At 40.6% G+C, this 26,607-nt stretch overlaps 1 protein-coding gene across 2 annotated transcripts in view; it reads left to right on the top strand.

Moving 5' to 3' along the window:
- Positions 1-26,607, top strand: part of cntn4 (contactin 4) — a 140,908-nt gene that overhangs the window by 52,094 nt on the left and 62,207 nt on the right. For both annotated transcript variants that reach the window (XM_070958529.1, XM_070958528.1), the window contains exons 4-5: positions 2,691-2,866; positions 18,138-18,233. In XM_070958529.1, coding sequence (XP_070814630.1) covers positions 2,691-2,866; positions 18,138-18,233 — 272 coding nt within the window. The remainder of the gene's footprint in view (positions 1-2,690; positions 2,867-18,137; positions 18,234-26,607) is intronic.

Below are 26,607 nucleotides of genomic sequence, written 5' to 3'. Positions count from 1 at the left end.
TAGCTCATTTAGCACATAAGGAGTTACCAGCAAAAGATGCAAATTTCCTTGGAAACTGCACGGTGAATGGTATGGTACAGTGCCTGCAGCTGATTTTTTTATGCAACACCCTAAACGTGAGTGAGCGCATATTGTTTTCCTCTCTAAAGGTGATTTCTTCTCCCCTCCAAGAGTAACAGCAGTTGTGGGGAACACCAGAGGTAGTTTATTTTCATACTTCACTATACATACACAGAACATTCCCTCATGGGAACCAAACTGAAAAAAATGAACTTAAACTCTTACTATGCAAGTTGTGGCATTTACAAAATAGTAGTACAAAGTTCCATTGTTTTTTTTAGCACATTAAAGCACCAGGCTTAACAAGAGGAATAGACTAACATTCACAGTCGCATAAGCCAGATGGTGTGGTATTATGCCTCTGTGTACACGGCCTGTTGTTACATGATTACATAAAGCATGTGCCTAACAAATGGGACTGCTGTTGTGGCCTGCTTGCCAGCATAAATCATTGTAAATAGAATTATTAAATAATCTTCTTTATATCTGTTTGATGAAATCTGTTGCTCCATACTTCCCATGGAGGAGGATACGTGATGACACAATCTCAGCATTCAAAGTCCCCCTCATGTTGCTTTCTATCACTGTTCCCGAACTGATCTCAATTTATCCGTAGTTAGAATGTGCTCGAGTTTCACAGAAATTAGAGTATCTGTCACTTAGCGGCTTTAAAGTTGTTATCTAATTGGCTTAAAGTGTCAAGAGCTGTCAGAGGACATTTGCTTTGGTCACAAAAGAGCATTGGCAGTTTCTGGTGGGCAATTATCTTTAACTACCACTTTGTCTAATGACCATACACATACTTAGGGATTCACAATATCTTCCTCCAACTAGGAAAATTCTTTATCCTTTTCAACATGATGACTCACTCAGATACATCAAAACATTTTCCAGCCTCAATTAGCAATCCAGTCTAACATTTCAGAAAGACACAGATAAAGCACTGAATGCACAACTGTCTTTTGCAACATTTGGATTTCAAGCTGTCACCCGATTAAACCGTTTCAATATGGATACAATGCAGAGTCTCTCCCAGCAATTATGTCTGTGAAAAGGCTGCTTTCGCATTTGATGGGACCCCTTTTCAGGAACAGAGGAAGCCACAATCTGAGTGTGATACTGAGGTTTGGGGCATCATTCTCCTCCCTCCCCAGCATGCTCTGCTTTTTCATTCAAGTCGAAGGTTTTACTTAGCTGTAAAATACTTGTGTTGATTTTTGTTTGTTCCACTTCAGCTGCAAATGAATCAGTGCTGTAGTCCTGTGAGACTGCAGCCACCCCACCCCACCCCAGGCGCTTCTCTATTGTGTGTAGTAATAAGGCTCTGGAGAGCATGCACTTACTTATAACTAAACCGGAGAAGGGCCATGAAAGACCATTGTGCCACACATTTTGTCTATTAAAAGAAAAAAGTCTGTAGAGGTGCTTTGTGAGTGCTGCAGTGCCCGGCCCACAAATTGTGTGGGTAGGCGGGTAAGCGACACAGTCTGACACTGTTTTTCATGTAATCAGCTCCTACTTGTGTATTATATGATGATCCTGTACCGACTCCAGTGGCCACAGCACCTAACACTGTTGATTTTCCGCAACAAAATAAGCAACCCAGTGTGTTCTATAGGGTATGTTATGCTATAAGAGATGTGATACAGCAAGAACATACCACAGTGATAGCACAACAGCTCTGTCAGTGTTTTCTCAGAAAGGCTCTTATGCCTCAAAGGCACCAGATTGGCACAGCAAGGCGAGTTAAGATAGCGGTGTTCAAAAACAGCTTTGCACAACTTCTGTCTACTGTACGAAAGAGCTGTAGCAAAACCCCTCTTTTCACATCAAAGCTGTTTTCTTTTCCAAATGAAACAATACAGCGGAGTTTTCCCAGCTGAACCTGAAATCATTCAGAGAAAATTAAAAAATCAAAGCAGAAGGAAACATAGAACTTCTCCTCAAAGAAATAATCAACCGCTAAATCACCTTGGGCCCTAATCAAATCTGCATCCATTTTCCAATAAGGTATAAAAAGCTCCTTTTATGCTTGTTTATCTGTGCAGAACCTTTTATTGCTTTGATGGTTATACATTACTGATAACAAATAACAGTGTCTGGGCTCTTGTTTTTTTTTAGCCTGGCTGAAGTAAGTTATGGTTTGAAACCATTTTTTCTGAAATTACTGATCTTCCTCCCACCTGTGTTTCTTCTAATAAGGTGCATCTGTGTGTAGAGATTGGAGAATCTGTTGCCATTTTAAGTGAATTATACCCTTCGTTGATTACCCCTAACACCAATGATTATCATGTGGACTCGTTGAGAATACACAAGTGTGAGGACAAGGTTGCAGGCATTTGTTTTAATTGTCGCACCATAATGATTAAGTAGCATTTTTATGTGGTTTGACTGGGGTCTGGCAAGATGGATGGCCTGCAATGCTATCTGTTCTCAGGAAGTCAAGTCCTTGGCACCGCAGTGGTTCACTGCTGCTTAGATTAACACGAAGCTGGAAGGCATGATTTCTGGACCGTCTCCATATTTTATCTCTCCTGAAATACAATCCAATGTACACATCACGTTCTTCTTCATGTAATCCTTTGCAACATAAATTCATTTGTTAACATTCATCTTTTTTTTTTTTTTAGGTGGAAACTGAATGACACAGAAATCAGTCCCAAATCTGGATCTCACTACAGCCTTTCTGGAGGCAACCTCAGAATCAGCCATCTGAACAAAGACCAAGATGCTGGAACGTATCAGTGCCTCGCCTCCAACTCTTTCGGGACCATTGTCAGCCGAGAGGCCAGTTTAACCTTTGCATGTAAGTCTCTTTTATTTCTGTCCCTCTCTGGTAGCAAACTTTTGTGGTTTCTGAGCTTTCACTGAAAAAGAGCTGCAGCAGAAAAAAGACACTCCAGGATAACATAGTTGGTTCTGCTTGATAACATGATGAACATGGAAACATCTCTCCGGGGAACTATTAGCTCCCTGTGTGTGCTGACTCGAGCGTACTCTTAGTCATTACAGCAGATCAAACACAAAACTACAAAAAAATGTAAGTGAAGTGAAACTCAAAGCATTGCTTCTTTATGGTAAATATTGGAACTGCCACTGGTGCTGCCCTATGCTATTAAAGATACAATTATAAAAGAAATATATTTTACTTAAAGCTTATAATATCCATGAATCATGACAGTGTGACTGTGCATCGGGCCGCTCATAGTGATGAACCCACACCTGCTCCTCTTGGCTTTACTGAGCTTTAAAGTGTTTCAGCTCATTGTTTAGCTGTCTGGATTTAACTTTACCATTCTTAAAACCCACTGTACACTACCTGTACAGCACCAAACAGCACACTGAGCCACATGTTCTCTTCAAGAGTCTCAACAGAGCTAAAACAGAATGAATACTGGAGTTAAATTCAGGTGGCCAGAAATATGACTACAGATGAAGACTAATGTTGCTGTACATCTGCAGGCTAAGTAAATATTGTTTACTAAAATATTCACATTATCAACTTTATATGGTAAGAATGTGCCACTGTTGTGTTTTTAGCTTGTTTTGCTGCTCCTAAGTGACCAAAAATATAATTAGTCCAATTTTAAGCACAAGTACAAAAGTATTCATAGTAAAATGTACTTAAACATGTAAAAATATTCATTATGCACAAACGTTTATTTGAATGTGCCACATTATTACATTACCCTTGTGATTATGGATGTTCCAAATCACGGCAATTTTAATTACTTTCTAAACTGTTGGGTAGTTTAATCTGTAACAGTGCATCTTCAATAATGAATAATAAATATCTCTAATCTATACCAATAGCTGTCAAATAAACGAGGTGGAGTCAGGGGAACAGTATGTGTATTTTATTGTCAACCATTGTAAAGAAATAACTAACACCAAACTAACAAACAGGAAAACAAAAAACAAAACAGCATTCCAAGATGCAAAGTCAGCACTATCCGTTTTGCAGAGTAATGTTTTTTTAATGACTCTTTTGCTGATTTCTGACCATCACGATGATAGATTGTTTGACAGATCTTGATGAGTCTGACTGACAGCCTCTGGACTTCATATTCCTAAAGCAGCAGGAAATCAATGATTGCCTACTGTATGTGCCAGTTATCGGACAGGCATAAATGATGACATTAACGGCAAGTGAGTGATCGCTTGCTCAGATTGGATTCTGAGGTGTAGAGTTTAGGGACAAGGCCACCAGCATGTCTCAGGCGATTTGTTTGTTCGCCTGGATCAGTGAGGAGTCAAGCGACAATCTGATTCTGCTGGTGGATTTCCACTATGAGGGGATGACAGTTCAATCAATTGTTGGGCTCTGACCTTATCAGCCTTCAGCTGTTGTCACAGAGTCAGGGTGTGCATGTATGACCGAGTGTCATCTATCTTCTTTATTACTCTTGGTATAGCTTAATTAACTCCACAGCATGATCGAATGGTGAAGGTTCAAGTGAATAATTTTAAGGTCAGCTGGTGTTACTGGAGAGTGTCATGTAATTCTTTAGAAAAATTTAAGGCTACTAAAGTACATGAGAGCTAAACTTCTCCTGTTACGCAGACTGTTACACACCATGAGCACTTTAGATGCATGTGGTGTTTCACCACCTATCCTACTTCCCTCCAGTGAGTACCGTGACTTTTTGGTGGTAATTACTGTAGTTTTATGCGTAATTGGACCGTGATTTTGATACAAGACAGAGCCTACTCACACCTCCAACAAGCCCAGTGGTAATTGCAGACATCAGAGCCAAAATGGGAGCAATCATTTGAACAAAAATGCGCATCTGCTACACCTGAAAGGTCAAAAGTCAAGATACTTAAAAGACCGTGAAATCTTTGATCTAATTTTGCATGGCCTTGAGAGCATCTTACTTCCTGTCATTTGTGTATTCCCTGTTGAACAGGATGGGGAAGGGAGGGAGCATCTGACAGTGTGTATCTCTAAGAGGAATTAGAGCATTAAAGAAACTTGTATTTGAAGCATGAAGGGGTGGCATTGTTGAAATATGTGATACTGCTTAATGGGGGGATTTTAATGTACACCGTTGCACTGGGAGACATGTCTCTCCATAACAATGAACACATGCACTGTCATTTGCTTCAAGTCCATCCCACATACACCATCCTACTGCTTTTAATATCCATTAGAACACCAAATATGTTTTAATCCACCTCTGACAATAGTCCCCAACAAATGCACCATTTACTCCTGACTGAAAATGTTTGTGTTACTGAGCCTTCTTAACCAAAGGAATGTATATGCATGCGTTTTTACACACTTGTAAAGATTCGCACATTCAGTAGGAACCAGTTGTGTTGGGACTGAGAGTCACAGACACCATAAGAAAGTTGATTAACAAAGTGTTAGTCTGTGTTTAGAGACAGACTAACACTTTGCTGCTTTGTCTTTTCGTGGGATTTGTTGGCAACAGGAAAATAGTAGGATATCACCAGTCTTATTGGTAGTATAACTATTCAAGAAGTGTTTAATATTTGTAATGCTTTTAGCTAATGGAAGTTTAGACTGAGCAGGAGGAGAAATAATTTGTTACGCACAGAGAGTAAACATTAAATGCTTGTGCAGTTTCTTCCTTGCTATAACAATAGCTTTGGAGAGGAAAGACAGAACAGCTATTTTGTAAATAGATTCATTGTGGACTGTCTGGGTGGAATGGGGAATCATTCTTAAATAACAGAGGCAGGTGGTGAGCCATCTCTGTTCTTCATGGGACACATCTTTCTCCTGTCACCTTCTATGAAGAACTGCCTGACCACCAGGCAAATGTTTCATCTGGAATGGCCAAGACAAGCAAGACTTGAACAGATTTGTAGCCTGTCCCAGGATTGATTTTCACTGTACAGCACCTACAGTTTTCTGTCTGTGTGTTTCGGCACAAATAAGCTGTGTGATTCGAAGTGAGTTCACCTAACCCTACCCCATCACAAATACACAAAAACATATATGGAGAAAAGGAGGCAAATGTGTTAGAAATGATAGTCATTGTTGGAGACACGCTATTAGCAGATAGATTTGCTGCACAGATCCAATATATAGTGAAGTATATAGATTAGATTGTCCAAAATATTATAGCAAATATGTGCCCTCTGCTCAAAAAATAACTTCACTTTGAAGAGGAGGAGAAAAATCTGAACTCACACACACAAGTAAAAACACAAAAACTTGTTTCAAAGGATTTTTTGTGTCACAGCACAGTGATCGAGGATGAAATGTAACAGCAGTGACTCTGCCAGTGATTCTTTTCCTGCACGCTCCAGTGTGAGTCACTCTCATCTGTCTTGACATGACTGGCAGGCAGTATCAGAAATCAAATACAGACAAGTGGAGTTCCTTTTCCAGAGCTGTCATGAGACCAAACTGGCTCTGCAGCACTGACCGGGAGCACACTTCTTTATGTGGTTGTTAGGATCCAGGACTCTACACTGGGTAAGCTGCATGCAGGCAGGATGATGGGGGATTTGTACACCTAGTAATTATGTGTTTCTTCATTAAATAATAACTGACTTTGAAATATATGTGATACTTAGATATACTGCTTGCACGCTATTTAAGTTAAGTTTCAGCACCGGAAGTTGACATTTGAGATCGTTTGGTAGCATAACAAAAGATATGTCCCTCACTCATAGCAGTCATAAGACTTGGTATCATCTGCATTAGATGCATTTGGATTCTTGTTCGTATGAAAATGCGTGACTGAGGATGTCAGAAACACAGCTTTGTCATGCTAGCCATACTTGAAGCTGCACTAATAAATTTTTTAATATGAACAAAGGATCAAGTGATTATGTGTACTGGGAAAGGTATTGCTCATAGTAAAATCCCCACAGAGAGTTAGCTCCTCTGTGGGTTGAGGGGACCCTGCAGTTCCCCTCAGCTCTACAGCTTTTTAGCATCGTTCACCCCAGAGTTTTGGTTTGCTGCTTTGATTCAGTCTCACTGCTCTTGTTAGTGTCGTTTCAAGCAGCAGCAGGCAGCTGTTTTCAAGTGGAAAGGCTCCGATAAACCCACTCTGTGCTATGTTCCCTGTTCAAACAGCAGACAAAATTAGTGACTAGCTGATGAGCATAGTGGAATATTCAGCAGCTTAAGAGCCACATATTTCTCAAGGTTGGTGCACACCAAAACTGAGCTAGAAGGTGCGTGAATGACAGATTTACATAAAGTAGGTGGCAATAAACACGACTCTACAACTGTATGTGGGAGCTGTCACGGTGAGCAAGAGCAAAGAAACTATTAATCACGAGTGAATTTCAGATATTTAGAAGCTGATACATTTTCCACCTTATCAATTAATCATGTCATGTATTTATTGCAGCTCTACCTCTGATTTTACATGAAAGGCATGCACCCACAAAACATTAACATTTTCAAAGGTTTAGCAAATTTACCTGAATCATTAATGAATTAACTCATGTAATGTAATGTAATGTTAATGGGAATCTGACAGACTTGGTTTTCATGTGTTGCTTTGATGATTCATCATCTGTTCATGGAAAGGATGAGTTCTTTGAATGTAATGTTGAAATGTTGAGAACATGGCATGTTTTTTTTATGTTATGGCATGTTTTTCTGGCAAAATCTACCAAGTTTACTTGACACATCAGTGAGGGTCAGTGATTCTAAACTGAATTAAACGTCTAGTTTCTCACAAAAAAAAAAAAAAAAATCCATTTAAAACTGGGTCTTAGAATTGATAAATCCTGATAGTGAGTCAGTAGGAGCAGGAGTTCCTGTTTTTAGGAGAGCACAGTGAACATGCTCTGCCTTCTAATTTAGTCATTTAGCTTCTGATTGTGAGGGATTTCTGCCTTTTGTTTAATTACATAGGCATCTACGGTGTCTTAATCTTGTTCCTGGAGAGTAATCTTTCTAAAAGCATTACTGCTGTTGTTTAAGTCACAACGCATTGTCACAGCATGATAATGGTGCCTTTTCAATTTAGACCTGCATGTAGGTAATCATACTTTTACAACTACATCTTAATTAAAAAATTCAGTTTTGCATTTCTTTTTTATGTAATAATACCCCTCGCCTTATATGGCTTTAATATTTAATGTCTTGTTAAAAACAAATGAAAACCACAGGCAAGCACTCTGCTTCCTCATCTTGTACATATATTCTACAGACAAACGTAAACACACTGTTCACTGAAACTCAGCTCTTCTGCAAAATGATATTCCTCAGTTAACACTTGTTAGTCTACTTGCTCCATGACGCCTTCAAGGTTATTCTTTTAAATTGGCGAGACTCCAAATCCTTCAGCATTCCCCTCCATGTCACAAAACTTTTGATGGATGATGCTACTCCTCGCAAGGGTTGTGGCTGTCTACCCCCTGAGGCAAGGATAACTGATGGGCAGTGGGCGCTCCCACTCAATACATGCTGCCCTTGTCTATTGATTCTATATCAGTGATTATGTAAAAGATGTACACCCATAATTCATACTGATGAACAGGCTGTGTATTCAATAGTGGAATTGCAGCGTGGGCCTCTTAGATGGGTGGCGCTGAGTGGGCTGTGCTTTGAATGCACTGACGAGCTAATTCAGTGTGGAAGTTTCCGCACTGCCATTTAATGACCAGATATGTCAAGAAGGTCCACCTCTCAAGAAAAACATTCTAGAAAGAGGAGCTTGCTTTGAAACATATCCTGTTTCGCGTGGGAGATTATATTCGGTTACTTATATAGTGTCTCATTAGTGTCAGACAAACTCATATTTTGCTGTGCATATAGGGGTGAAAATTCCTGATGTCACCAGAGTAGGCTTTAAAGCCTTGAGGGGAAACATGAATACCTCATTTAAATGCAAATAAATCCTCTAGACTCCTCTCAGCTGTTGTGATAATGTGGAGTGAGTATATTGACTTAGTTAATGAGGTGTAAATAGCTAATGGGTGTACTCTGGCTTTTACTTTTTATCTGCAGTACATTATCAAGATACCGCTCTTGAGGACCTGCTATATGGCTGCACTTAAGCTTTTCTTTTCATCTCCAGTATCTGTTGACCATGCAGGAACTGTTTTCAATGGCAGACTTTTGTGAAGAAGGTGCAGCAACATATGTAATATCCATCCATCCATTTTCTATACCAACTATCCCTTTTCGGGGTTGCAGGGGGGCTGGAGCCTATACCAGCGATCAACGGGCGAGAGGCGGGGTACACCCTGAACCGGTCGCCAGTCGATTGCAGGGCAACATACAAAGACACTCACACCTAAGGGAGCATGTTTTTGGTCTGTGGGAGGAAGCCGGAGTGCCCACAGAGAACCCATGCATGCACGGGAAGAACATGCAAACTTCACACAGAAAGGCCCTGTCCGACCCGGGGATCGAACCGGCGACCTTCTTGCTGTGAGGCACATGCACTACCTGCTGCGTTACTGTGCCGCCATACGTAATATCTATGTGACTAATCTCCTTTGTATCAGATTACAGATTATTGATATTCTTTTATATTGAAGGCTTTTCAGGGCTGCACGGTGATGCAGCAGGTAGTGCGTGTGCCTCACAGCAACAAGGTTGCCAGTTCGATTCCCGTGTCAGGCCTTTCCGTGTGAAGTTTGCATGTTCTTCCCGTGCATGCGTGGGTTCTCTCCGGGTACTCCAGCTTCCTCCCACAGACCAAAAACATGCTCATTAGGTTAATTGGTGACTGTGAAATTGCCCCTAGGTGTGAGTGTAAATGGTTGTTTGTCAACTGGCGACCAGTCCAGGGTGTACCCCACCTCTCGCCAGTTGACAGCTGGGATAGGCTCCAGCCCCCCCACAACCCTGAAAGGGATAGGCGGTATAGAAAATGGATGGATGAAGGCTTTTCAATTTTCATGCCTTTCCTGGGTTACATCACTTTCTGACTAAACTATTGTTAAAGTGACACTTAGCCAGTCACTAAGACTACTACTCAGCCACTGAAAAGCAACAAGTCCTCTAAATTAAAGCACAAAATACATTGTTTGTCTATCAACGCTGGAATGACAGATTAGAAGGTCTGTCTGATGTGACGCCCTATTAATAGACACCGTCCAAAAGCATTACAAATCACTTTCAATTAATTGGGATTAATCTGTTTATGAATGTGAGAATGCTATGGTTGAGGTTTGGTTAGGAATAGGGAAAGATGGCGATTTAGGTTAAAATAAGTACTTTGAAGGGAATGGTTGTGGTCATCATGCCTATGTAGGCAAAAAGGCTACTTTACATCCTGGTAGGATGAAAGAGATGGCTGCTTTCTTGACAGGAAGGTTCTAATGCTGCCTCCACGTCCTATTCACATGTATTCAGACCATGAATACAAGCCACCGAGAGTAAACTGTTCAAAAAAGGCCTCGGAGCTCATCTTCCACTAAAAACCAACATTAACACTGACATAGTTGATTAAGTTGCACATGCATTTTAGAGTGCCTGTGATTAAAACAAATAGACAGAGATTATTATTATTATTATTATTACTTTTCAATTTAATGGAAATGGCCCTGCAATCAGCTGGCGACCGGTTCAGGGTGTACCCCGCCTCTCGCCCATTGTAGCTGGGATAGGCTCCAGCCCCCCGCAACCCCGAAAGGGATAGGCGGTATAGATAATGGATGGATGGATGAATTTAATGGAAATGAATCATTTGCTGCAGTGCACTAAACACTGTATTTTTTTTCTTTTTCTAATCTGAATTTAAGCAGTTACCTTCTAAGATAAGTTAATGCACAGCAAGAATTCCACTCAGTTGCAAGTTTATTAGGTACACCTTGCTAAAGCAAATGGAGTCTGACACAGTGAGCCAGCAATAAATCTTCCCTTTGTTGCTGTTTTAGAGAGTTGATTCAACTTTGTGGTCATTTTTGAGGCTGCAGGAGGTGCTGCTCTTGAACTTTAGTATTATACAGGGATGTGTGTATAATGATGTGTCCATTTATTTCAGTGAGGGGAAACCAAATCTGCTAAACACAATTCAGTATTGCCACAAAGATAAAACTGAATCAGCCCCTCTGTGAAACAGTTTCCGTAAAAAAGATGACCTTCATATATTTACATGTGATTTTATTCTCGCACAAACTGTGCAAACAGAGCTGTGACACACACGCAGACACACACATTAACTACCATCCACTTGAAGACAAAGAGCATCCTTGAGGAGTTGCAGGTTGTAATGAATCTCACGGTCACGCTTGGACAGGCTTGTTGAAGTATGATAAGTTGCGCTGGCATTTGGAAAGCTCATATGTCTGGGATGTGATCATCAGCCTAATCTGGATCATTGTTTGTAATGCCAGCCCAGGTTTGCACTAATTTATGCTAATGGATCTAGATGGGGCATCACATTTACTTGTTCAGAGGCTATGAATCATTGTTAGCCGCTTCCCTTTTGAAAATGACTGAAGCTTTTCTGAAGGCTTGTTGTTGGAAACATTAGCACAGTTCAATCATTTCTGAATGGAAACCTGAAAGGAGTTATGCTCATTGCTAATTTAATGGATATGTTATTTGAGATGACCCTTGCAGGCAAACTACTTTCATGCTTTCCTTTGAACTCAAAGTGAACATGTGCACAGCTGTGGGCGCTCTGAAAAGCATGCCTTTGGTCAGGCCCCCCCACGATGTTGCCCTGCAGCTGAAGGCACTGGCCGTACTGTACTGTGAATTACGCTTTCCGCCGCTCTCCTAGAGCCCTCTTCACAACAATGCTTCTTTTGCTCTTTTTTCGCTGTTGAGAGTGGATGGATGGGGAGGTGGGGAGGGGGTGTTGGATTTTACCACTGTTGCAACATGCTTTCAGCATGGGCGAGGCCACGTCTGTGGATGTGGACAGGGACAATCAGTGGCTTTAGTGAGGTAGACATCGCCACTTCACAAATCACAACAGCTTTGATCTCAGCCAAAAATAATGCCAAAAAGACTTGTTTTGGAATAAATTCAGTACCTTAGATGTCTCTTACCCTTGTCCACTTTGTTCTATAGGCTCATATTTTGGGGAGGCTTGGCTGCTTTTATCTAACCTTCTATCGTGCCTTCAGATGAAAGTAAGTGGTGGGGCATAAAAAGCTTCTGTCGCCATTTTGGAGTGGCCAGATTGTTTTGACAAGGCTCAAAAAACAGTATTTCGTTCATCAATTCAAGCTATGTTTAGTTAAGAAAAGGCTGTCTTCTTATTTGCAGCTTTTTCATGTACATCCAAGAGTGGAAAAATGACTAATGCACAGCCAAAGTGATTCATGTAGCTAAAGGTGCAGAGGTGAAGAAAGAGCATAGCAGATATTTCGTGCAAGCTCTCATCAGTGATCTCTGATGAGCAACACCGACCAGAGATAAAGCCAACTGACAACAGGGAAGTCAATTAGCCCTGCTACAACATTAATCACCTTTGAGTGACAGTTAAGAGATAACTAGACTGCCAGCGTTCCTCAAAAAACTACTGAAAAGTAGCGATCTGTAAAATATGACAAGCTATAAAAATAAATCACCAATTTAAACACGGAGGCCAGATTGAATTCTGCACACGCCATAAACCTCGCAGAAAGCATCCTGAATGCAGATCCTCAAACATCTTGGCCCTGTCTTTCCTTTTCAAACACTTTTGGTCACCACCCTGCCAGTGTTGGGCCACGTTTTCACAGCACAGAAAAAATAATTTAGAGGGACAGTGATTTGCAGACTTAAAATGACTGTAGACAGCGAATTTGTCATCTAATCTATGGACGGTGCTCAGATGCTCAATTACTCCGGTGTGGCGTGTCGTTTTTCCACTAAGGAGCCGGGACAACCAAGTACATAAATCAAATAAGTGGATTTACATGTCATGAGCACTCCAGTCCTACACTTTTTTACTTCTACAATTAGGGTGTTTGCCAATGACTCCCAACTCAGCACACCTGGATATGTTTTTAGCGTTGTGGAACTGTCGCAGTTTGGGTTTAAATAAGTACATTAGTTACCATAGTTAAGTTATGCACATAAGCTAAGTTACATTAAATTGTGACGCCGACCAGTAAACGGAAATATGGGTTGTAATAAGTTGCTTGCATAGACAGCCTTCATGGTAATGACAATTGCAATACTCTGTCAGAGTGCGTAGTACTTCCTAGCACTGGTAGTTTATCATAGCATAGCAGGGACTGTTTACTAACCCAACCCTAAATTCAGAATGTGAATTAGTCAATAAATATAATTTATTTATTATATATATATAATATAACTATACTGTATGCTTGTGGTCAAGTTAAGTAATTCCTATCCTTAATTGTGTCATGACCCCCAGAACAAAGTAATCTTTGCTTTCAACCCATTATTACAGGTTGTAAATGCCTGTGAGCAGTTTCACCACAACCATTCTTTGTACACATTTGTTTGTTTGTTTTGGAATTATTTTTGTGCGTTTAAAGAGGTTAAACTGGTCTTTATACTAAGTAAAATTAGAGATAACAGTGAAGTAAAAGCCTGTGTAGAAGTGTAGCTCACGAGTACAATTTTTACACGTTACTAACCCACTCCTAGAGAAATATTGAGTTTTTACATTCTTTATGTATTGATTTATGCCATTATAGCTTCTGCTAATTGTATCTCCCTGAGTAATGAATTAAAAAGTCCTCAAACCCCATCCACTAACCGCTCCAGAAAAGTTGCAGTCAAAGTATCAAGTAGCATAAAATGGAAATATTCAAGTTAAGTACAGCTCTCTCGAAATCGTACTTACAGTATATGAGTAAATGTACTTGGTTACTTACTTTCACTGGTTGATTGTATCTACAATATTCCTGTTCCCCCACGTAGTTCAGTGGTTCTCAGACTGTCGGGCAGGACCCCTCACAGGTATAGAGGCATTGCAGGGGGGCATGTGAATTAGCTTGATGCAGCAACAATAAACCAGCAAGAGTTTCAAACAAGATTCAGGTTTCAGACAGCAAAATGAAACAAAATAAAAACAGTAGACAGATTTTTGACAGGTAAGAAAAACAGGTGATGCTTATAAAGCAAACACGTCAGTCAAAACTGAAGTCGAGAAAATCTGATGAAGTCTGTCTTGCTGTTGAGTGCTCTGTCAACGTAACAAAAGAGCTTTTTGTCTGTTATATAAGACTTGCATCATGAGGATGTTGTTGTAGTAAAAAAAATCAGCTGGGCTTTTTGTTTGATTGTTCAGCTCATCATTGTTAATGGTTGACAAATGAAACCGGATTTCAGAGTATGGGCAACTTGGTGAAGTTAGTGCACACCTGTCTCAGTGTTATTCAGAGTATACTGCTACACCACTTTCTCAGTAGGCAGTGGCTTTGTCACTCTCTTTCAGTCTGTCTCTTAAAGTTTGGAGACCTTCACTGTCACACCTGCTCTCCCTCGACACAAACACATGCGTTGCTTGATGAAACCCTCTGCAGCACGGTGACTCAGTTTCTGCTGCAGCTGGTGGGCAACTGGAGCAGTTACAATCAGCTCTCACTCCATCCACACGGCAAGCTGCGCTGCCACCCGGCCAGAGGTGCTTTGTTACACTTTCTCAGCAATGCACTCTTACAAGTGTGTATTGACAACTTGCTCTAAAGTATGAAGTAATCCATAGTGCCCTCTGCATGTATGCACCGGGAAGACATTTGGGCTGTCCGAGGTGCTTTTCTCAGCTCCTGCATCTGACTGAGCTGACATGCAAACACCCCAGAGGCACACGGAGCAAAACCATAGCAGTATTTCTGCAGGTTGTTTTGTTGCTTTTTGCTTAACGTCACAATAAATCTATACCAAGAAGACAGGAAGGCTATTTGGACGTTATAGATACTGAACCTGTATAACCAATAAATACTCTTCACTACACTTCATCAAAGCTGTTTTAAACAAGTGAATTCTGGGTAATGTTATATTGAGTTATTTGATTTAAAGGTGACAGATGAAAATGTTTTCATATAGCTGAAAGGAGAGTTTTTGCATACTGTTTTTATATCCCTGAGGTAGACACATCAGATTGACCCTAATGTGCCAAATCTGGTATTAATCTTCAGAAAAATGTTAGAAACTGCTTTCTTAATGGGGCTTAAGTGTCTCAAATAGCTATTAGTTAAACTATGCTCGTGGGTTAAAAAGAGATTTATGTTTAAAGAAATAATTAAAGGCTGCTCTTTAATTGACTTGTCCTGCAGCCAATATGACATATATTAACTGACCTTATACTCCTCTTCATAAATCAGTGAGCCCAATAATTTTACATTTAGATCACTTGAAGCTGAACTAATCAGTAATCTCATTTGAAAGTGGATTGGTTGCAGTTTTGCAACGAGCAGGTCTTCAAAGAGCACCACTGTCTGCATCGCTGCTCTCACTGACTTGAGAATATGCTGCATATAATAAAGCAAGGTTAATTAAGGTTAATTAATCCAATTTGGAGAATGTGTGTGTATACCCCCATCACCTGTCTTCATATATTCATTTTCTGTACTCTATTCTCTTAAGAGCACTTTTATGAATGCACTTTCACCTCAGTGAATGTATCCTTAATATATAAACTGAATACAACAAACCTGAAAAAAGAATATTAACAATAAGAATAATCAAATGCAAAAATGCACTTTTCAAATGCTGATTAGTAGAAATGGAACCAGACGAGTGCAGTAAGAATGAATCGTTTTTGACTAATTTAATAATGTTGCAATGAGGTTGCCATATAACTACAAACTGCAGTAATTGATTCATGTTTTCCTATTTCCTTCAAATGTCAAACAGCTGTTCTCACATTAGCTGCAACAGGAACATATTTATCCCCCTCCCACTCGAGTAATCAGAGCCATGAAGCCTTCACATCATGTGTGACTTACATTCACTGAGTTCGACCAGGATATACATCAGTGCAGCGAATCCTTGCAAGTAGTTATGAGCTGCTATTGTTTCTAGCAATTGTCAAACTACCATGAGCTCAATTCAGCACTATTTTTGTTGTTAAAACTGTAACAGGAGCAGCGTTTTAATGTGCAGTGGTGGTGGGCGTGATGAATGAAAGGTAAACTGATCACCACCGGAGCTATTAAAATCCCTCATGTGTGACCCGCCACAGCAACCCTCTCTACTTAGCAGCAGGGCTGCAGATTATTGTTTGGCTCATATTAGCTGGTGTGTGTCACTATTGATTTCAACTCCTTTTTTTTTCATAATGCATGTAGCTCATGCAGGGCTTCCATTCATTATTTTGGAATATACTATTACTACAGCAGGGTACAAGGTACAGTAATAATCCGATTCTTTTCATTTTCTCACTCTCTCAGCTGTGTCTCTCTTCCAGTATGCAATTATTTGGCTGGTGAAACTATATGTTTTCTCTTACATTCCACATGCCTCAGTGAGTCTGACTTTTAAAGCCAGGGGAAAAAAATTACAGCACACACATAATATAAAAACAAGGAAGAGGCGTGACTCGGAACTGACAGTGATGTAAATAATGATTTTTGTGAAAAGCTTTTCAGTAAGTTGTATCTTAAAATCCTGGGGTTTAAAGCCATCTCAGCAGCTTCATCATCTTCAGTTTTTATTGTTTTTCACCCAAATATTCTCAGTTGTTTTTGAAGGAGCACATCAGTTCAAACGGATTTCTTTCATTGCCAGCTTTTATGTCCCCACATAGTAGTTTCCATACTCCGATTCTTCTCTTGTGATGCTCTGAAAATGTTTTTGGCAATTGAGAGGAAAGAGAAAACTAGGCAGAAAATGGTCAGATTGTCTCATAGAAATTTGAAAAAGTCCATCAAATGGTTAAACTACACAGCGTTTGCATCGGAAATTGTATTTTTAAAATATGATGATTTTCATTTATTATTATTGTTTGATTGCTTTCATCATTTTTGCCAGTTTTCATTCTAAATGTACCCAAATAAGTTCTCTTGTGTTGTTTAAACAACAAAACCTGAAAGTATCAAGCCTTACATACTGTACAGAGTCAACGTTAAAGGATGTGGCAACAGTGGCAGCAGTTTTTTAAACAAATCCCATTGCGGAAGAGCGCAAAGAGATCTGTAAACAGACAAGTGTACAGTTCCATTTATATTTATCTGTCCATCTGCATTTACATTCACAGTAAAGCACCCAGCCCTCCAATACCAACTTAATATAGTGTATAAAGTTTTACAGCATCCTTGAACATCACATTTAACGACTAATATTAAAACCAAACAAAACAAATGCATGTAAATACAACATATGATATTATCTAGACTTGTATACTTGTTCGTGTTTGGAAGTTGTGCTTTTTGCTTTGCCCACACAGTAATGTAGATTCAACACCTGTAGAAGACATGTTTGAAAAATCTGGGTTTTCCATCTTCTTCTCTTCTCTTCTCTTCTCTTCTCTTCTCTTCTCTTCTCTTCTCTTCTCTTCTCTTCTCTTCTCTTCTCTTCTTTGCATTCATTCATCCTACCTGGCGGTGGTTCTTTCCATAAAATTTTCAACTTTCAAAACTTGTTAACCAGTCATTGCTGTCTTCCCCCAGCAAAAGTCCCCATTGAGACCCTTTAATTTACTCCTTTCCGATATTTGTGGCACCATCACAGCGAGTCTTGGATATCCAAATACACACAGACGCACACGGGGGTGATTTGCCCTGAGGCAAAGCCAAAGGCTGTTTACCGCCCAAAGATTTTTCAGTCCTGAAAATGTTTCTTACACTGCATAGATACAGGGAGGACAATGGCGCTGCTGTATTTGTGTATAATGAGGGTGCAGTGGTTCAGTGGTTTGCACTGCTGCCTCACACAGAGTGTAGGTTTGAACCTTGGCCCTTGGAGTTTACAAGAACTGTATTTATCAGGGTTAAGCTTCCGTTTCTTCCCACAGTCCAAAGAAATATAGGCCAGGAACTGCCTGGTGCAGTGTGTATACGGTGTGTTTGTCTGTGTGAGCTCTATAATAAACTGGCAACCTGTTGTGTTTCCCGTCTGCTGCACATTGCTTTAGGCTCCATGGGCTGTGACCTTGAAAGGACCATGAAGCAAGAAAAGCATTGCAGTGAAAAAAAGCATTTATTCATGATGGTGCTTTCATGTGTTCGAGGATCAGATCCGTACATCATTACACCCTTTTTTTATTTTTCAGACTTGGAAAACTTCAAGACTCACAGAAGAAGCTCTGTGTCTGTCCGTGAAGGTCAAGGAGTGGTTCTGCTGTGCGGCCCACCACCACATTCTGGAGGTAAAACAGTACACTTTCATTTTTAATGACTGTTGAACCCAAATGCACACTGAACATTAGGGGCTGGCTGAGTGAAAAATAAAAAACAGAATGAGATCTTTACTTTTGAGATGGATATGTGCAGTTTGAGGCTCTTGGTGTTTGGTTTGGGCTGGTGCTGTTTAAGATCCAGCTGTTTCAATGACACCTTTGACTTGTTAATCAGCACCTTACATCTGTTGCTGCAGGGGTCTGAAAATTCCCAAGTGATCCTTGAGTTGCTTAGGTGTGATCAATCTCGCTTAGGCCATGGGAAGTGCGACAGCCTCACTGTCAGGAGCTGGCAGCTGAGTCTGCTTTCATTAGAGCTTTATTTTTCTGCTTCATTTCAGTGTCATCATTTTTTGCTCTCAAGCTAAAAGCAAACAATGCTCTGGTTGAATTAATATGATAAGCTACAAATCATGTGCTACTTTGCTTTCTTGCCTAGGGTTGGATGAGATGATCAGGAATGTCTCATGTTTTGAACGTAGTCAAGCACAGCATAAAAACTGCATAGCTGGCAAGGCTCTGTAGAAAGTTTGAAGTCAAAGTGAAACGGACATTAGAGCATCTTCAGCTTCTGTCATGTCACAGATTTATGAGTAAAATGGAATACGCAGGCAGGATATAGTTTCAAGAAGGATTTAAATGAAATCAATAAAAACATTTTTTAAACACTGCAGCAGTAATTCTGTGGAAACAGGCTTACTATTTTTATTCAGCTGCTATAAACTCCACATAATGGAGGAACATGTGGAGTTCATCTCTGTTCCTGACTGATATGAAGCTAAAGGTGTGAGTCATATCTCGGTTTTCTGGCAAAGTTCTTCAGATTTTCTGTCTAATTGCAGCAGATATGTCCTTTCGTAGCTTTTTCTCCTCTCTTACTGGCGCTGTTCAATGCAACCACTGCTTGGATTGCATTCACCTAACTGATAGCCACCTTACAGATATCACTCATTCATTCACTTGTCTGCTGTGGTAAAAATGCTGCTTGTCTAGAATAGATTTGAATTGTCTGGCTCTTGTTTTGTTCTGGGGTTGTACCTAGTGAAAGCTTGGCAAACTCAGTGGCTTTCTGAAATGTTAGATTTATTTGTAAGTAGTTCTGCTGATAAGCCCACATTTGTTTGAACTGTGAACAGCTGCTTCTCTGACTCTTTTCATATCTGCCAATTTATGCTGAAGTAATACAATTAAGGTTTGGCTTTTAAAACCAATGGGGAAATAATTCCAAGATGCCAGGCATCTTTCAGCACATGAAAAGCCCCCTCAAGACACTTGTCTCCTCACTAATACACAGAACCAATACAAGCTGTCAATTACAAGGCCATTTTGGTGAGCTGTATCTTTCAGCTGTAATAGAAGCTGCTATCACAGCGTCGTTCAGCTGGAAAAACTAACTTGTCGCTTGGTTCCTATTTTGGCCCTCCTTGCATTAAGCAGATGCAGTAAACACAGGGTTTTGTGTTTTTGGTTAACACTGGCTCTTCTTGCCCCAAAACCCTGACATGTAATGATTAAAAGTTTGGTTTGTTTTACCACATTTGCCTCCATATTTTAGACCAAGCTGTTTAATGAGAATCTGGCATGAAGAGCAACCTTAAAAATTCACCAGAATCACTGGAAAACCTTTACCTGTCAGTGTATATCTGCACACAATAAGACATTCAGCTGCAGGTCCATCTACTGTATTCATTCACACACCGGACAGAATGAAATAGAACACAACAGACACCAAATCAAGATTCAACAGGCTTCCCCACACATCCTATTCAGGCTGCTGGCACTGAGCACAGGCACACACACACAAATAGACATTCAGCCAAGCTGCTGGTTGGAGCATCAGAGTATTCAAACTGGCAACAATGAAAAGCAATCAATCTGCAGGCAAAGACCTAAGTGTTTTGCCACTACCGCTTTTCTTTGTTGACCTGATACACTTTTTTTTTTTTTTTGTTACATCTAAAATGGCACTCTCCTCTGCTTGTAGCAGGAAATGCTGCCGATATTTGCCTATTTAGATTTGTTTCTTCCACATCATGCTGAAATCAAAGTGATTGACCTGAAAGTCACATTTTATATTTGAGTTCATTTTAATTTAATTGGAATGGGGAGGAAGTGAGTGGCAGGATATATATTGAATAAGAATTTGTCTTCCTAAACTGAATTATGCTTGCTGATTGCTTTCTCTGTGCAGCACTCAGTGCATTGTTTACTGGTTGAAGATGGAAGGCGACAACCTAGATGTTACAAATATATCACTGGTGATGAGTCTACCTGACCATTCACATTTGACAGGTGTTTTATTTATTTATATTTACTGATTATTTCTACTGGCTACTTTCAGAAATGTTAGGCGCACAGTGCAGATTTTCCTTTTGCCTTTTGAAAATGCTATTATTGTTCTTCTCTTCAAATCCTATCAGAAGACCAGAGTATTGTATTTGTAGTCAAAGCCTGATATATCTTATCTCATTCCTCTGTGCCATAGAGCTCCATTGTTGTCCAGAAACTATTAAAAACAGTACAGCCTGACTGATACTGGATTTACTGCCAATCCAACAGGGGCAGGTTTATTGAAAACATCTTTAAAAAATGAATACTGATAATAAAAAAGGCAATTTAGCCACAAAGACCTTAGTAATGTGTTGTGTGAGGCAATCCTATGTGAATATGTGAACAACTAAATGAACATAACACCCATTCTTTTTCACAGACTCCATCTGTCCTTCAGTCCTTAATACTGCCAATCCAGAGGTGGATGCAGGAAGCACAGTTTTTCTGCATTGTCTCCTTTGAGGGAGCTCTGCTTTTCTTCATAAACGCTGCCAATAGTGCTGAACACCCTCTCACTTGGCACAGAGGAAGGTGGACAGGAGGGGCGTCTCATGGCCTGGCCTGATAGCCCCCTCCACCACTCCAGTGGGTTGCCTCTTTTTCTGTTTATGATAGGCTCCCCTGTGTATCTCTCGAGCTCTTCAAGGATCCCCTCAGCCGCCCGACTGCCTGACTGGTTGAAGTGAGCATGTCATACAGACTGTATAGCAGACAGTGGGCCTGGTCCTCCTCTCTCTGCCTTTTGGGGTCCACCTCGTCACGGGTGGTTTCTGCTGGTTTTGTGTTTGATGAGTCTGTCTGCCTCTTCCCTCAGCCATGCATTGGCTTGGGTTAGTGTCCCTGGTGTGGTGTGGTTCGAACAGCCATGCTAGCACCACCTCTTTCACCTCTTCTTCAGGTTCTTCATCGTAGTCTTTCTCAGAGTCTTGGTTTATCTACTGGTGGGTCCCTGTGACTCCAGCAGACACCTCAGCACCGCTACACAGGGCATAATGCAGGAGGCAGAGGAGTCTGCTCATTTCCAGTGTTATCTTATCCAGTAGTGTCAGGGTCTTTGCCAGATTGGCTGCCACATGTCACTCCTCCACACTTGGACATGTGAAATGTCCATGGTCACTTGAATTTGATGTGGCCTCTTTCGCTCCAGCATCCTCAGGAGTACGTCTAGTGTGGAGTTCCAACCTCTATCTAGGCATGCACACTAAACATCTCCTGAATGACAGAGAGTTAGTTTGGCCAGCATGTCCATCACCACCCTTTGAGAGATGAGGCCATCATTAATGATCAGTTGAGGTGTAGGAGCAATGCAGCTCAGGTCAGACACCTCCATAAGCCCCATCTTAGCACCACTGTTCCTTAGCACACATAGGACTGCACACTGTGTGTTAATGTTCCACTCCTCAAGCGTGGTCAGGAAGATCTGCCCGACATATTCCCCTGTGTGGGACCCACAACATGGCCTTCACATTCAGCACAACTTGGACTCTATTCCAGTTCCTGTCAATGAAATGAGCAGTCAAGCTCATGAGGGCTTCAGACCAACAGTCTGTGGTAAAGGCAATGCTGTTTCCTGTATTTTCCACTGTGTTCTTGTTACAACTTGTTTGGCCCATCAGCAAAAGCACTTCTCCCTTTCCTTGGCTCTGCCTCAGCCAGTAATCCTTTAAAACCAGTATCCTCCCCAGTTGCATAAGGTGCATATCGAATATATGCACAAATATAATCCTGATATATCTATGATGAAATAGGTCTACCGATTGATCGATCAGGCTCCAAAAAACACATCAGTGAGCCAAGCTGTTGCACTGGGTGACATCTTCCTTCATTACCATGATCACAGTGTATTTTATTTTGACTCTGTCCTGTCCTGTGGCAGTAAATACTCAGTAAAACACCAAATGTTTATTAGTCTGTCACTGAAAATAGTCCCTAGTTAATTTCTCCTTGTTTGAGTAATATTTGCTAAAACCTATAGTGGCCAGCTATTTTAGGTCATAACTGTGCCTTTTTTGAAAAATGTTAAAGTATTTATTTTGTTGTTGTTGTTGTTGTTGTTGTTGTTGTTGTTATCAAGAGTTACATCTATCCAACTGATAAAACTGGTAAAACAATTTGGATCAAACAATCTGCATTTCATTGGCAGACCAGTTAGATTTTGCTAAGTGATGTGGATTTTCATGTTGTTGGAGTAGGATAAACACTTACATTTTGAAAACAGCAGCATGGTTTGAATGGTCAGTTATGATACATACATGATTTGTAGTAAATGGTTAAATCTTGCAAAACTGTCGATTCTGTAAGGTCCTTTGAAAGTGAACACTCTTTAAGTTCATGTTTAGTGTTAGGAAGTTGAATTTCTCTGGTTTTGTGATCAGAAACGACTGTATGAATCAGACAGTAATGATAGGCTGTGCTGCCTCATGTTTTTTCATGCTTTATTATGGGCGAGAATTCAGGAAACAGCTCAGTCATCAATCAGCCATGCTATTATTTTATTGCAGATCTGTTTGGCCTGTCAGAAGATATGCAATGGACTGTGTTTTTCCACATAAATTCACTGAAACATGGTGGCTAATGAGGAAAAGGCCAACCACACCACCATGATATGAGAGAATGTGCCCAGGATGTGAGGAAACATAAAATCTGCAGGCAGCCTAAAAAGGCGTGGTAATGATATTGAAATGCAATCTTAGATTCATGGAATGTGTTTGTCTTGATTTCGAGGGCTTTTTGATCTGGGGAGAAGACTTTCCTTGCCTGACAATTTACAGTTGACCAAAATATATGAAAGTTTGTGTTGTTGAGTTTGTTTGTGTGGGTGACACCATCCTGATATGGGTGATGGCCATTCCAAGGTCCTGTTCATGAGCCAATTTTCCTGCTTCTGAACAGAGAAAATATTGGACAGTTTCATGTTGCATCAGGTTGCTTTGAGCAGGTATAATAAAACACTGCAACACTGCCCCAAACCCTGAATACCTTTGAATGAGAAAATAAAACATGAAAAAAACATGATCCATAATTCAGTGCTTGGAATGTTCCACTGCGTAGACATGGTGAAAATCTTTTTTCAAATGTTCATTCATCTGCAGTCATATTTCATGCCATCTCTTTGACATAGAGATATATCTCAGTGTGGCATCTGCAGCTTGACAGTCAGTAACAAGACTATGATGACTGTCAGACCACCAAGAGGACCTCAATGCATGTTAATCAAATTCTGCATGTGGGCGGCACATTCAAGGAAAACCTCTGCATTCCACTCAGTACCATATGTTTACAGACCTTCCCATAGTGGTGGGACCCTCGGCATATGCCCAAGGCTCTAGTGGGTCTCCACCTGCCAGAGGGGACTCTCAGAGGACACATTATGCATGGCAGACAGATGTCCCGCCTGCTGTATGCAGCATGAGCTCGTCCATGCAGAAAGACGTGTTCGACAGACAGAAGAAAGAGCATGAGAAATGAGTGTGGACGGTGGCCTCTAGTTTGATGGAGGTAAACTGGTGGTAGTGCCCTGATCTGAGTGTGTTATGACTGTGTCTGTGTATAACCTCTAGAGCCTCTGATGTTATTAACAGTAACTGTTTGGGTCCCACAACAGTGCATTTTTTAATGCAATCATCACATATCCTGCTGTTTTCACAACCATTATCAACAACAATAAGATAATAATCAATACAATAAGACACTTAATGAAATGATATAGGCCTACTAACAGGTATTGATACTTTTCCATATTTTAGGTGTGTAATATATGACCAGAATGTTAGTTTAAAATAAAGAATGAAATAACATTATCAACAGAGAGTGCACGAGTAGCAATTATTACAGTTACAGCATGTTAAAAGATGACTATGTATTGTGTTGCAGAGATATCTACTGAAGTTAGCATGCTAATCAGGTAGCTGTGGCCCGTCCTGTCTCGTAATACCTTTTTCTATCTTAACAGGCAGTAGTCTGATAGTATAGTCTCCTGTAGTTCAGCTGGGAGATGTATGCGAGCAGCAAGTTTGCTCTTAGCTTTTTTAGTCCAATAAATAAACAAAATGTACCCACAAAACTTTAAGAAACTTTCAATAGTTTCTCTCTTTTACCAAACTTAATTGTCAAGTTAACTCACCGTAATACACACTTCATTCAGGTTGGACAGAAACAAAATAAAACTCAAAGTTAAACTGTCCAACAATGAAAAATATTTAAAAAATATTCTGGCTCTAGACGCTGCCTTTCCACGCTGGTGATGAATGACCTTCCTGTTGCTCCTCTCCCACTTCATGCCTCTTCTGCGGTGACTTCATCATCCCCAGAGTCAGAGTCCTGGTCAGAGCTGCTGATCACCTAGGTTCTGTTTTACCTTTCGTCCTGATCTGGCTGTGTTCATTGGAAGGCCGCTGACCCCGCTTCTGTTGCCTGTGGTGTAAATACCAATACCAATACCAATTCCGCCGATGCTCCAAGTTCCCAGTCTGGGCAAACTTAGTCAGCTACTAGCTAGTGGCTAACTGAGCTAACTAGCTAATGGATGCTTGAAGCTGCAGCCCTAGATAGCTACAGCAAAAAGTATGGTGAGCAGCAGTTAGTGGTTACTCTGCAGATATGCTGCCACATACAGTATGTGTTTGGAACGACCTTCAACAGGCGGCCAATTGTTACTCATTACACCTTTAAGATGAGTCAGTCAGCAGTGTTTGTTTGTCTGAAGGTTGATAAATACAGCTCATTTTCAACTGTGATGAGGTTTATGATAAATCATCACATCCAGGACTGCACGTACCACCGCTGGTCCTTCAGCCATGACAGGCACGGAGCTCTTTGTCATAGATTTCTTCAAGCGTGTGGAACTCTGTTGGAGGAGTGAACAGCATTTTTTGAAAAGATATTCCCTCCTTCACTGCTTAGTTGATGGTGGCACTGTCTAACATGTAGCTCCAGAATCGCCTAGGTGTTGAACCGGGTTGAGATCTGGTGAAGGCCATAGCATATGACTGACAACATTTTCATTTCCTGAGCCCATGTATTAATCTCCTTTATACAATCGCATGTTCACAAAGTGGTGAGCATCACTCCATCCTTAGCTGTGAACGACTGAGCCTTTCCAGGATGTCTCTTTCATACCCAATGAACCTGTTTACGTGTGGAATGTGTAAGTGAACTTCTCTACTTCTATTCTTGCCATGTGGAGAGGTATCATTACTGACAAGCGCTACCATGTTCCCAACTGGCTAGTGTGTTTGCAGTTAGCTCACCAGCTACAGTAGTTCACCAGCCAGCCATGCAACTAGGTCCCTCATCAGCAAACGTCTAGAGTTAATATTTTGTGACGATGGCTGTGCCACCATCCTTTTTTCTGACTTTTCCTCCAATCTGGCATCTGTTGCAATATTGAGGCTGTTAAATGATCAGAGTGATTGTGTAAACTCCTGTTGAAAAGGGTGTTTGTCTGGATAATTAAAGAGCTACTAAATACAGTAGCAGTGGTGATCCCTGTGTGGGTACTGTTGGTGCCTTCAAATGGGCTTGACTTTATTAAATTCATGAGTCAATCTGAACAACTCACAGATGTGACATTCACAACGTTGGAAATTCTGAGATGTATTTTCTATCTGTTCTTTTCTAATCTCTAAATACAATTTGGAAATTAAAAGACTTAAACCACTTGAATACCCTGCAAATTGTGACTTTAAATGCCAAATGCACAATTTAAGGGATTCTTTTGAAGTCACTGTGAGATGAAAGTAGCATCACACACTACGTTTACATGCAGTCAATATTCGGGTTATGGTCAATATTCCGGTTTCTGAAACATTCGGAATAACCTGTTTACATGTGTGAGCAAACAGGGGTAATCAATTGGGATATCCCGATCAAAACAGTGATGCATGGACAACATGTCGACGCACGGAGAACGTCATGACACAATGCGCGTCATTTCAGCTTCTTCTTCCTGTATCCAAAAACAACAACAGCAACATGGCGGATAATGAACAGCCCGGGGCTGGTGCTGACCCAC

This window comes from Chaetodon trifascialis, chromosome 3, assembly GCF_039877785.1.
Source record: "Chaetodon trifascialis isolate fChaTrf1 chromosome 3, fChaTrf1.hap1, whole genome shotgun sequence".
Taxonomy (NCBI): domain Eukaryota; kingdom Metazoa; phylum Chordata; class Actinopteri; order Chaetodontiformes; family Chaetodontidae; genus Chaetodon; species Chaetodon trifascialis.
This window is presented reverse-complemented; position numbering and strand designations above follow the sequence as displayed.